At 51.7% G+C, this 12,849-nt stretch overlaps 4 protein-coding genes across 4 annotated transcripts; 2 read left to right on the top strand and 2 right to left on the bottom strand.

Annotated features, from left to right (window-relative positions):
* Nucleotides 1-23: 23 nt before the first annotated feature.
* On the top strand, nucleotides 24-2,081 carry COCVIDRAFT_113980 (hypothetical protein; the record flags this gene model as incomplete). Its single annotated transcript, XM_014695543.1, has 4 exons — nucleotides 24-692; nucleotides 735-1,130; nucleotides 1,191-1,291; nucleotides 1,529-2,081. 4 exons carry the CDS (start codon nucleotides 24-26, stop codon nucleotides 2,079-2,081), a joined length of 1,719 nt encoding a protein of 572 aa, XP_014551029.1.
* Nucleotides 2,082-2,750: 669 nt separating this feature from the next.
* On the top strand, nucleotides 2,751-4,283 carry COCVIDRAFT_20649 (hypothetical protein; the record flags this gene model as incomplete). The annotated part of the gene is made up of 3 exons (XM_014695534.1): nucleotides 2,751-2,833; nucleotides 2,901-3,330; nucleotides 3,387-4,283. The coding sequence occupies 3 exons, from the start codon at nucleotides 2,751-2,753 to the stop codon at nucleotides 4,281-4,283; spliced, it is 1,410 nt and encodes a 469-aa protein (XP_014551020.1).
* A 357-nt stretch (nucleotides 4,284-4,640) lies between these two features.
* On the bottom strand, nucleotides 4,641-5,770 carry COCVIDRAFT_42596 (hypothetical protein; the record flags this gene model as incomplete). Its single annotated transcript, XM_014695542.1, has 4 exons — nucleotides 4,641-4,958; nucleotides 5,062-5,443; nucleotides 5,496-5,613; nucleotides 5,668-5,770. The coding sequence occupies 4 exons, from the start codon at nucleotides 5,768-5,770 to the stop codon at nucleotides 4,641-4,643; spliced, it is 921 nt and encodes a 306-aa protein (XP_014551028.1).
* Nucleotides 5,771-6,445: 675 nt separating this feature from the next.
* COCVIDRAFT_20647 (hypothetical protein) lies at nucleotides 6,446-12,684 on the bottom strand (the record flags this gene model as incomplete). The annotated part of the gene is made up of 5 exons (XM_014695533.1): nucleotides 6,446-10,072; nucleotides 10,140-10,343; nucleotides 10,400-11,968; nucleotides 12,035-12,320; nucleotides 12,389-12,684. 5 exons carry the CDS (start codon nucleotides 12,682-12,684, stop codon nucleotides 6,446-6,448), a joined length of 5,982 nt encoding a protein of 1,993 aa, XP_014551019.1.
* Between the last annotated feature and the right edge of the window lie 165 nt (nucleotides 12,685-12,849).

The raw sequence follows: 12,849 nt of genomic DNA, 5'->3' as shown, positions 1-12,849 counted from the left end.
CCGATATCAACCGTAAAGATCCAATGGCTACCGAGACTCGTAGCCAAGATGGGTGCTGGTCTTGCAGGCTCCGGAAGAAGAAGTGTGACGAAAGGCGACCTATATGTACGGAATGCATGTGCTTGGGACTTGATTGCCACGGATTTGGTACAAGACCGACCTGGATGGACCGTGGTACTCGACAAAAGGCACAAGCAGCAAAGATGAAGGAGAAGCTTGCACAGCTGACCAAGAACCGACGGCACAAACAGGCGCGAGCCCAAAACGATTGGGTAGCTAAGCAGCCCCCAAACTCCCACGCGGAACGCTCCACCATTCGAACCGAAGCTCCCGATGCTTCGGACAACATACTCATCGACCATGAGCACAGCTCTCCTACACAGACATTTGGCGACAGGTCCCAGGATGAGCATGCAAGGAGTCAGCCTGCAGAAGTTCTTGAGGAGGATGGCCAAAGCACAATGGTCGCAGATACTCTGGCTTCATCGGATGATTCCGATTCACAAAGGATATTCGATGATATGACATTTTTATCCGGATATCCTGTTACTCTTCCTCACTCGGGGGATGCCGATTTCCAGACAAGTCTCGAGGACATGGACTTTCTCTCTGAGCAAAACTTCGACCTACCAGAGCTTGAATCCATCCTGACAGCCAACTTACACATGGAACAAAGTACGGCTGGGCTGGGTGTCGCGGATGACCTTTGCGGCGCCTACCTGTCGCCGCCCGAGAGTCAAATCAGCACAGCGTACCCATCGCACGGGACTTCTTCATTCATGCTCCCCATCACCGACATGGAGGACGCCATATTGCTAGCCTACTGCATAGAGAAGGTTTTCAACTGGCAGTTCCCGTTCTGTTCGACACCTCTGAGTGGTTTTAGCCAAGGGTACTTCTTATGGCTCATGTCCAAGTCACGACCCTTGTACCTGGCATCTCTCGCATTGAGCATCTCGCACATGAGCAATCAAAGAGCGGTAGAAGGCCCTTACACAAAACTACGGTACGAAGATCATGCCGGAAGATACAACTTGGCAACGGAAGAGTTTCATCGCAACCTGAGAACGCCCAAAGCTGTCGATGACATATCGATGTTGGCTTGCACTGTTTTACTCATCTCCTCCAGTGTAGGTCCCTCGAAAGCTTTTCTATCATCGTAATACAAGTAACTGACACACCCTGGACAGCTTCTTCACAGTGGCAAAGTCGACTGGACCTCCCACCTGAGAACGGGCACGTCGCTAATTGCCCCTTGGATTGCCCAGATACGGCATGACACAAACTTGGTGTCTTCCAAATCTCCCGAGGAGTCGTCGAGAGATTTCTTCATAGGTTCAATAATACGTATTGATATTTTATCGGCAATCAACCAAGATAGTGCTCCAGGACTTTCCAACAACTACAAGGAGTGGTTCGCGTCGACCGGCCAACGATTATCTCTCGAAACTGTTTGCGGCTGCAGCAACTGGATATTCGAAGTACTTCTCGACGTTTACTCATTGCGAGACTGGAAGAAGAAAACAAGAGCAGCAGGCCTGCTCAGCTTGTGGGAGTTGACCTCCAAAGCAAACACGATCCAGGTAGATCTTGAGAAGAGGATAGCCAGCAACATGATGGTCTTGAGAAAAAGCAAAGAAGACCTCGAACAGCACAATATCAGACACCTGCATTCTAATGCTCAGCGCCAATACGATATACACGTTATCAACCATACCTTTGCCTGCGCCGTATCTGTTCTTCTGGAGGTCATTGTGTCCGGTGCGTATCCGCGACTGCCAGAGGTCAAACAGAAAGCCGGGCGCGCGCTCGGCGCCCTGGCTGATATAAAGAACGACGCTCGGCTTCTCGAGCTACTCGCCTGGCCACTCTTCGTCGTCGGGTGCGTCGTCGAAGAGGAGCGACACGGCTTCTTCCGTCAAATTCTTTCAGGCCAGCTGAAAAACTCCGTTAGTCTCTGTGGTCTCCTCGATTTACTCGAAGAATGCTGGAAATCAAGAGCGTCGGGAGAGGTTCGAGACGAAAATTTTGATTACTCGCATCTACGGATTCACAATTCGAGAAATGTTCTTATTGTATAATTGTAGAATCCACGGCGCACTGGTTTTAAGATCAGGAAGAAAGAGATGTTTCAAGCGATTGATAGAGATATATTATATACGTTCAAAATGATGTAGAGAGCTACGAGACCATGATAGCTGGACTATACATGGTATGATCCAGAAGACGGCATATAATAGCCTACTGTAATGATATGATTCAAGCTTTATCCGTCAATCGTTTAATTCGTTTATTGTTTAACTTTTGTATCAAAATTTTGATTGTGTATGTTTGCATGTGTTTAAGCCAATACGGTTGTACGTGTTGACCAGGTATCTCGTACAGCTGCAGTGGGTGACACATGAGTCAAGAAAGTACTTGAGTCAAGAAAGGCCATGGGAGGCCTGATCTGGACTAAGCAAGGCCGGATGAGGACAGATGTTCAACATCACGCCAGATGTGGCCTCTGCGGGCCGTACGCCCCAGTAAGAAGGCGGGGTAGCATGTAGGATCGAGTGGGTTACACGGGACAAGGGAGGGTAAGCGCATGCGAGGGCGAGGGGCTCGTCTCGTCTTGCCTTGCAGGTAGACAGTATTTGTGTGAGTCGTATCGGACTACTTCTACGGACCTGTTATTCCACGTGTAACCCCGTGAAGATTGTCCGGCCTTGACCTATGCGAGCCCAGTATCTTCCCAGTAGCTCCAAGTAATGGGAAAAGAGCAGTTCCGAGCTCGTACCGGGTGCCTGACGTGTCGGGACAGGCATATCAAATGCGACGAAACATTGCCCAGGTATGGTTTGCATCGCGATACGTTACAGCAGCACCAAGACCGTTCAGCTTGCTGACTACACTTTTAGGTGTAGAAACTGCTGCAAATCCAATCGGGTCTGTGAGAGAGGGATCCGTCTGAATTTCATCGACATCCAGACATGCACGTCACAGTCCGGTCTCATAGATCTGCCTCCAGGCACTAAGCTCAAGTTCCACGACGAGTCGCGAGCCATCGCGTCAGGGTACGCTGTTGACCCACAGAAGGAAAAACATGTCCACACCTCGCACACGGAGCCTAAACAGCAGACAGGCCTATCCCAAGCGAGCTTACCCAAAGATGGCCCGATTCTGCCCGTGAGGGTAGCGTCTTGTGCAGAGCAGACCGCGCTAGTCCCAGCACAGTGCAGCGCCTTGCCCTCGTTGCAGGTCATTACCAACCATGATGAGGGTCTTCTGATAGAGATATTTCTTGGCAAGGTGGCGCCTTGGATGGACTGCCTGGTTGCGAGCAAACCCGTGGGTTGAACAATCAGATCAATCACCCTCTGTCATGACTGACCAGATCAAAATAGTTTACCAATATCACGCCCTTTTACGCTCTAAGTCAACCCGCACTTTTCAACACGGTAATGGCTTGCGGGGAGAGATATTTGATGCCTGACGAGGAATCAATTTACTATGAAAAGGCATGCCAGGGTATTGAGCTCGAGGTAGCCAAGCCCAATGCCGATCATCTCCTGTGTGTCACCATCTCAGCCTTACTACATGCATATGAAATTATGGGTGACGGAGCCAACAACAAAAAGAGCCACTCGGATCGCATACAGGCGTTGATTGGACACGCCGACCTCAGCGGCAGAAATTCACGTCTGGCTGGTGCCTGCTTCTGGGCATACAACCTCAATTCGGTATTAGATAGTCTCGCCCACAACTCGAGGCTGACTTGCGATGCCGACAAAATGGACATGGCACTGAACGCGGTCCAAGGTACGGGTAGTACTAACAACGGTATACTTTGCTGCGACGAAGACGTATGGGCTTACCGAATGCTGTCGATATGTGCGAAGGTTGCCGCACTTCATACAGAGGTAGCACACGGCATATATGACGATTCGATGGATCGTCTCAGCCAGGACCGTGAGCAGTACAAGGGCTGGTGCGACGATTGGGCCAGTAACGTGCCGAGATCGATGATGCCGCTGTGCTACATCCCACCTCCAGACGAAGATTCAAAATCAGAAACTACATCGCACTTTCCTCAGGTCTTGTTCGTTGGGTCCTCAGCGACGGTCGCGCGCCTGCTTTACCACATCTCGTGCTTGCTGCTTGTCAGGATCGGAGTTGCCGAACGCTCAGCCGAGGCGCAGGAAGCCCACTGCAGACAGATAAGGCACGCTATGGATATATGCGGAATTGCTTCGCAGGGTGAAGATAAGTATGGGACCCTATTTCTCGATCAAACCCCATGAACTGGTTTTTTCACTTTTCTTATTTTTGGTGGATCAGAAAATGCTAACAACATGTTTGACATGAAACAGAGACTTTGGCTACGTGACTATCAGTTGTCTTTCCATTGCTATTCAGTATCTAGTGGAACCTGAACTCAAGAAAGAAGCTCGTGAAATTCTAGACAGACTTACTCAAAACACACCGTGGAGGTGGTGAAAGTTTCAATCTCGCAAATGAAAACAATTTTGGAAATCTCATGCGCCGTGTACATATCTCATCATATCTCACCTCTCATTGTGAGATCAGTCTAATCTCCGCTTACTTTGCGCTACCATTCCGGAAGGCATGGTGCTGCCTATGCTTCATGCTCCCTTGTTTCATGCCCATATGGCGGGTGAAACAACGTTTATACCTGATACTGCCGCCATGTAAATACCTAAAATGGCATTCATGAGGAAAATGCGCCCACCCGACTTGCGATCACGCAAGTCTAGTGAGATGATGCTCCAAGGAACTGAGGCTGACCAAACAGCGATGCCAAATATCCAGACAAAGAAGCCTGCCTGTGCTTCAGCCGCCGCCACTACAAAACAGACGATTTGCGCAACGCCCAGGACTGTCAGGCCAGCCTTCAAATAGTCGCCCAGGAAAATGGCTAGTGACTTGACGCCGGCCTTTTTGTCATCAGGTCGATCCTATCAGGAGACTAACGTTAGATACAAATCTGCAAGTGAGAGTGATTGAGGGCTGGGGTGATGATAACATATATGAATACCCTCTCAAATAAAAGGTACTTACCTGGGAAGCATAAATCAAGTCGATGTACACGAGCCAACAGAAGATTGCGCCAAAGAGACTGGCGGGCAGTAGTCCCGCATCGCCGCTGTGCGGTCTCACGGCCATCCATGGGGGCAGCACGCACATGGCCATGGTCAGACCCAGGACGACCTGCGGAGCCCAGATGACGCGCTTGCACAAAGGATAGATGGTGGAAAGTCCCCATATGGGGACCATGATTGCCGTGACATCTGCGCCCAGTATCTTATACGTCAAGGCAACAGCGGCGGCGAGACCAATGATAAAGACGATAATTGCCTCGGTGAGGGTAACCTGGCCCGAGGGGAGAGGGCGGTCCCTTGTGCGCGCCACTTTTGCGTCAAAGTCGCGGTCGCAAATATCACTAGCCATATTAGATCAATCCCTGTTGCTACTCTTTTGGGGAAAAAACTTACTTCCACAGACAAAAGACGCAGTGTGTGATTTGATAGGTAGCAAAGATGCCGAGGAACGCACGTCGGACCAAAGCAAACGGCAAATCTTGCTGCATGGCGTAGAAGAAGAGCGCGAGCCCTGTAGGATGTTAACAAAGTCGTAACATGTCTGAAAAAGTAGAAGAAGACGTGCATCCAATGCTCACTGTCGACAATCCCTCGATTGTATGGAGGCGGAACAAGCGCCACACCCCCCGAACCAGGTCATGATTATTCTTGTTGACCTTTGGAGCCATTTCTGCCAAATAAAACCGGACAGGATTTGAAAGACACTGTAACGAGTCGTAAAGCAAATATCCAAGAGATGTTGGATATAGCTGTTCTGACAGGTCTTTTATGCCTATTATTATAGGGACATGGAGATATCGGGCACAACCGCTGTAATAAGGACTAGTCCACTACTGCTGAATTCGGAATCCCGACCTGGTATTTTGTCCACTATGCTGAACTTGGAATCTCTGACCTAGTTGCATGCTTACAAACTCGTTTCGGACTGCCTTGTACGCTGCTCCTGTTTGTTCCTACTGCCCCGCGTTCACGTGCTGGCTTTTCTCGGTAGGGAGGATCGTGTTTTACCAATTACCGAGCCCTTCTTTGGTGTAGGCATAGTGGTTGAGATGGTGACTCTCAAGTCATTGACATTGTTTTCTGATGTAGAATGAAGCTCGAACACAGCTAAAATGAAGGCTCTAATTTAATGGCATACGAGGCGCAAACGAATAAGACCAATTAATCCATAACATGTGTGATAATGATAACGGCTCTAGATTGGTGAAAAAACTACATGACTCCTAACTGATGAAATAACTATGCCTCGTATCCATTCTCATATATGATCTATACCTGCTAAATAGTACCCACTACAATCTCAGGAAGGAAACGGCGGTAGGAATAAACATGGCTGTCTTATCCTACACCCTGCACTCTTCAAGTGAAGCTTGTATAACCTGGCCAAGCTCCAAGACCTCGGGAGCCGTCATGATGGAGAAATGGTCGCCTTGCACTTGGCGGTATTCTACCGCGTCACCAACGAGAGCATCCCAGCCGTTGGGGCCCCTGTCACGTGGCTTAGGATAGAACCAAGCGTCCAGGCCTGGAGGCAGCTGATCGAAGGCGGCCTTGGGCAGGACATCCTTGGTGGCCCAGATGACAAAGGTGTGCTCGGGCCGTAGATGAGGCAGCATGGGAATGGGGATCAGGCGGCTGAAGCACGTGACGGTGCCCAGCATATGGCGCTTGAGGCGTGCGGCCTCGGGGCTCTCAGCCTTGTCCGCGAAGTTGCGCTCGATGCCGCTGAGCATACCGATCATATCAATGATTTCCATGGTTGGTTCTGCCACCAGTCCAGAGGGTGAGGGGTGCAGGCTCGGCGCTGGGATGTCGATGACCACCAGACCCAACACGCGTTCACCCGCATCGAGCAACCTTCGCGCCACCTCATACGCAAACACGCCGCCGCCAGACCAACCGCCTAACAGGTACGGCCCACGCGGCTGTTTGGACCGCACCGCCGCCAGGTACAGCGCCGCGGCCTCTTCGAAGCTGCAGGTAAACTCGGCTGGGTCGCGTACCCAGGGCGACTCCACGGCGTAGACGCCATCTGCTACGTCTAGCAGCTTGGGTAGGTGCATGTAGGCCGCTGCAGAGCCAGCGCCGTCGGCCATCAGGAACAGGGGCGGGCTGGAAGACGTGTGCCCTTGTGCTTGCATGAGGACGACGTTGCATTCGCGCTTGGTGGTGGGCAGGCCGTTCTCTCCGTTCAACACCACTGCGCCGTTACCATTGGCGGTTGCTGAGTCTGCCCTTTCACGCTTACGCTTGCCCTCCATCGTCCGTAGTTGGCGTTGTGCATCCCCGAGCGTGGGATACTCCAGCAGGAACGACGCGTTCAGCTCGACCCCAGTCTCCGCCTTGATGTCGGCTAGGATGGAGAGGCACATGAGCGAGTCAACACCAATCTCGGCAAAGAAGGTCGATGGCTGGAGTTCGCTCTCGTCCATGCCGGTTTCCTCCATGAGACGCTCGACCAGTACCGACTCAATCGTCTTGTGATGGCCGTTGGTACCGTTGATACCGTTGGTGCCATTGGTGCCGTTGGTGCCGTTCACGGGTGGCTCCGCCGCAATGGATCGGTTACTCGTAGTAGTGGCCGCAGGTTCGACCTTGCCTAGGATTCGGTGCAGCGTTGTCCGTGGCATCTTGCGGAAGCGCGCGCCTTCCAGGAAGCCCACGATGCCATCAGTGTTAAGAATATAGACATGGCCACGGTAGTCATCGGACCCTTCCGTATGCTCGATATAGGCATAGCTCTGGTACGCGACGTCTGGAGAAAAGTCCTTGGCCACAATCTCCATACGCTCCATATGTGTTCCGATGTATACATAGTCTCCGCTGCTCATCGGGTTGCCGTTCAAGAGAAAACCGGCCAGATGGGTGAGAGCATCGATCCAATACGGCGACAGTGTACACGACTCACTGGCTTCCTGCCCCTTTGGAAGTCTAATCGTGGCCAGAGCTTCGGTGAAGTCATTGTTCACAATGGCTTCCTGTACACCTTCATACTGCCCAGTGTAATCCATAAGGTTCGCAAACAGCCGGTAGAAGAGCTTGCCTTGAAATCGGTTCGCGAGCCCTACCGCAGCGTCTTGCATCAGTTTGGAAATTTTGGGCAGCATCACGCCCAGTCGTTGCTGTCGCGTCATGTCGAAGTCCTGCTCATCTCTCTCGCGAACGCAACACTTTGACGTGATCAAAGAGGGCTTGGCTTGATCCATAATTGAAACGGCAAAGTCTCTCGAATTTCTTGGCTTACTGACGTTTACCTGAATGACTGGCTGAGAGTCAGGTTGGGGCTTGATGGGATGATCAATCTGGAGATCGAGGACTGAAAACAATGGAAACTGCGCCTTCATTGACCCGCCAGTATGCACATAACGGGCGGCTGTGAGGGCCATCTCGGCGAATACTCCAGCAGGGCAAACGGTAATACCCGACAGCTTGTGACCTTGGATCATTCCGAGCAGGGACGGCTGTGATACCATGGCCGTGAAGGTGGCCGATTGTTCTTTACCGTCATCCTCCTGCTTCACAAGATGATGTAAGCACGAGGAAATGAGCTGTACATCTTCATGCTTGCTGCCAGCCGTAAAGGGCATCCAGAAGTTCCTCGTATCGAAAGAGTATGAAGGCAGGGGGATGAGTGAGACGCTGTCGATGAAATGGCTGTGGTACTCGCGCCAGCCGACTGTCTTACCAGCCACGTAGAGACCTGCCAAAGCTGATGCGACAGACTTCCACCCGCCGTCTTCTTTTGTCATACTAGTCATGGCATGACTCGAGGCCACGCTAGTGTTTGAACGTACAAGTCCCAGGCATACCGGAGCGGGTCCGATTTCTAGCCACAGCGTAGTCGAATCGACAAGACCCTGAGAGACACAGTGCGATATGGCTTGGGTGAACTTGACAGCCTCCCTTGTTTGCCGTGCGAGATAGCCGCCATCAAAGTGTCGCTGCTCCGCGCCCGTCAAGGTCGAGATAACCTTGATTTTCGGAGTGCCAAAGCACACGCCCCGGGCTGCTTCACGGATTCCCGGAAGTATGCTGTCCAGTTGGCTCGAGTGCATGGCGTACGGAACATTCAGCAACTTGCATTTACACTTGCTTGCACTGAGCAGTTGCTCCTCGATTTCTGCCAGCCGTTGTCGCGGGCCGCCCAGTACTACCATGCCCGGGCTGTTGTGGCAAGCTATCTCGCAGTCGACCATGACGCTCTCATCTGAGACAATGGCTGCAATGTTTTGCTGTGTTCCTGAGATGCTCAACATTCCATTGGCACCATCTTCCAGGTTGTCCTGCAAGAGCATTGCCCGTGTTCCTACCAGATACATGGTGTCTGTTGATGAGAGCACCCCCGCCGCATACAGCGCGGCATATTCGCCAATACTGTGGCCGATGACGACATCGGGGGAAATGCCCAGGAGCTTCCACACATCTACAAGTGCGATTTCCAGGGCAACCATGGACAGATGAACTTGCGCCGTGCTGACATTCTCCATTGTTGTAGACGGATCCGAGATGACATGTGCGAACCGAGGAAACCCGTGTGCCACACAACTCTTCTCAAGACTAGTGATGACTGCCCGGAATGGTTGCCAAAGTTTGAACAGATCTGCTCCCATGCCAGCATAGTGTGCCCCGTTGCCGGTGAATGCGAACGCAAGACGAGGCTCCCCAGTCCTATCATCGCCACGGTTATTTGTACCGAGATCACGGGTCAAGTCGTTGATGATATCTTGAATACTATCGCCAGCATATGCTGAGCGTAAATTGTGATGCATGCGGCGAGCCGTCGTTGTATAAGACAGGTCTGCGAGACTGGTCTGGTTGTTATCGGTGAGAAACTGAAGCAAACGCTGTTTGTTCCCCTCGAGCGAAGCTTGGCAGTGTGCCGAAACGGTAACGACATGATAGCGGCGGGGGTCAGAGCCTTTCGGTGAAGGCGTAGGTGGCTCTTCCAATACAAAACAACTATTGCCTCCCTTTTCAATGGAGCAATGTCAGCCAGATGCTTTCGAGCAGGTGAGAAGAGTGGCGATTAATACTTACTGCAGCATCAAAGTTGTTCACTATCATGGTCCGCTTCTTGCCAACGCTTTGTCGTGTGAAGGAAACTGGTTCGCCAGGGATAAGGACGGAGCCGCGATCGAGGCAGTCAAAGGTTCCCAGTTTCTCGGGAATTCCAACTTGAGGAGGAACGACTCCCTTGCGAAACATAAGGGATGCTTTCATCAAGGAGGAAATGCCTGATGCCTATCCCAAGTTAGCCAAGTAAAGCCACGAGCTTGCAGATTTTCCTGAAAACTCACCGCCTCAGAATGTCCCAGGTTCGCTTTGATAGCCCCTACGACCAATGGCGTTGCCCTTGTGCTCTTCTGAGCGAGAACATTGACGATTGACTCTAGCTCGGCAGAGTCTCCCGCAGTGGTTCCTGTCCCATGCATTTCCACGTAACTAATATCATCTGGCTCCAGACCAGAATTTTGGAGAACGGCTTGGTAGGCACGCTCCTGCGCCGGAACATGGGGTCGAGTGATGGAGACTGTGTCGGCCGAGTGGTTTCTAGCGTAGCCACGAATGACGGAGATGATGTTGTCATTTTCCGCGAGAGCATCTTCTAGACGCTTGAGCACAACTACTCCAACTCCTTCGCCCCGACAGTAACCATCAGCGTCGGAGCGGAACGTCTTGCAACCTCCGGTCGTGGACAGGAAGCCGCCCTTGCTGAGGGCAGACTGCCAGAAAGGTGTGGCGATAATGTTTGCCCCTCCCGCAACGGCAGTGTCACAGTCCCGGTTGATCAATGCTCTGTATGCCAGCCCTACCGCAGACGCTGTGGAGCCGCATGCCGAATCGACCAAGAAAGTGGCACCTTCCCACTTGAAATGATGGTTGAGACGTCCTGGCGTGAATGACCGCTGTGTCCCTTGGAGAATGTACTTGTCCACGCCGTGTTGTTGCTGAAGTTCTCGCCAGTCGTCACTACCATCGCCTATGTACGTGCTAATGCGTCGGTTGTCCGCAGAGGTAGTGCCACCAGTGACAAGACCTGCATCCTCGAGAGCAGTGTACACACCGTGCATGAGAAGTCTTTGTCCGGGGTCCATCTGCATTGCTTCCCGCGGCGAGACATTGAACATCTTGTGGTCGAAGAGGCCTGGGCTCCCCAGGAAGCAGCCATATGCAGTGGTTATCGCGTTGAGGCCACGACCTGTCTCATCCAGGTAATCATCAGCGTTGAATCGCTCTGCAGGAATCTTCCTATGAAGCTCTTCTCGCCGCATGAGCACGTCCCACATCTCGTCCACACTTGCCGCCCCTGGAAACTGACCGGACATGCCGACAACAGCGACCGACCCAGAGCCGCCACGAAGCTCTGCGGTCTGCAGACTAGGTGGATTGGTCTTAAGATCCACCTTAAACCCTTGGGTGTGTAAAGATCGGCGCAGGAGAACCAGGTAGCTAGTAGCACCCAACATGTAGAGCGAAGGAGATGCCCCCTTTCGTAGATATGACCCGGCCACCTCGAAGACACGAGATGGATCGGTTTCATTCTGGAATATATCGAGCATAATTTGGGGAAGCAAATCTTTCAAGGTAGACGCACTATAAGGTGCATACCTACTTCCAGACAGGAGCCGATAGCCGGTTTTGAGGGGTCTATTCAGCAAAGGGCTCTCTTCCACAAGATCACCAAACTCGGGAGCCGCCAAATGAGCCGCATGCACAGCCCCAAACGCCGGTAACTCAGATGTATCACTCCTTTGCAGCGGGATGGAAGTTTCTCTCAGCTTGCAAAGGACGGAAGGGGGTCCAAAGACTGTGGCCCAGGTGGGTGTGCTGACGGCGATCCAAGCTCGTCTATGGCGCGGGATTGACTAGAATGTAAAAGTCAACATAGTGCTCATAACCAAGAACAGTCTTGTACATGTTCGAGATCGTACCTGTTCTCTATGGAAATCTTTTAGGATATCCGGGAGCTGTGCAACAACATCTTTTCCTAGAACCGAAAACGCCCAACTCCCGGTTCCACTCTCGATCTCCAATGAGCGCCTAGATATCGCGACCGCGACTCGGCAGTTGACTCGAGCGAGATAACTAGCTACCTCTATCAATTCATGGATGTTGGTGGCCACGGCAACAGCTGCAGCAGGGAGAAGACCGCCGCAAATGCCAAGAGAGAGCAGTGGTGTCGAGCTATCCAGAAGGGCTGGGTCATTCTCTGCATGTCTAAGGATCATATCAGACAACTTTCTTACCGCTTTGATGAGGTATGCGAGGAAGTGCTTTGCACTTACAAAATCAACTCTCCTATCCGTGCGATAAAAATTGAGACCATTTGTGCGATTCCATGACGGTCTGATTTTCCCTTCAAAGCATTCGTGAGGCCCTGCAACGAGTGGAATGGTCCGATAGTGTCCCGCTCCGCAGGTGTAAGTCTCGAAACCTCTAATTGCACATTGTCGATAGCGCTTTGGAGGAATGATTCAAGATTCTTAGAATGGCGAGCCTTTTCGGCTACCCGGCGAATCATGGGCAATGGGGCATCCGCCTGGTCCCCAAAGAGGAAGACATGGTGAGCAGCGATATCCATAGTTGGGTAATCACTACTTGTGTTGAAACAGTTATCATATCATGGAAGACCGCAATATAGCAGAAAGGTAAAAGTAGATGCTTAAGGATAAGATTGCTACACAGGACGTAGGCAACTCACTATCACAGATATGTACTGTATCCTACCGTCGGAGACCGATTCAAG

Source organism: Bipolaris victoriae, assembly GCF_000527765.1.
Source record: "Bipolaris victoriae FI3 unplaced genomic scaffold scaffold_156, whole genome shotgun sequence".
NCBI classification, from domain to species: domain Eukaryota; kingdom Fungi; phylum Ascomycota; class Dothideomycetes; order Pleosporales; family Pleosporaceae; genus Bipolaris; species Bipolaris victoriae.
The sequence above is the reverse complement of the archived record's forward strand: the minus strand, read 5'-3'. Positions and strand labels throughout refer to the sequence as shown.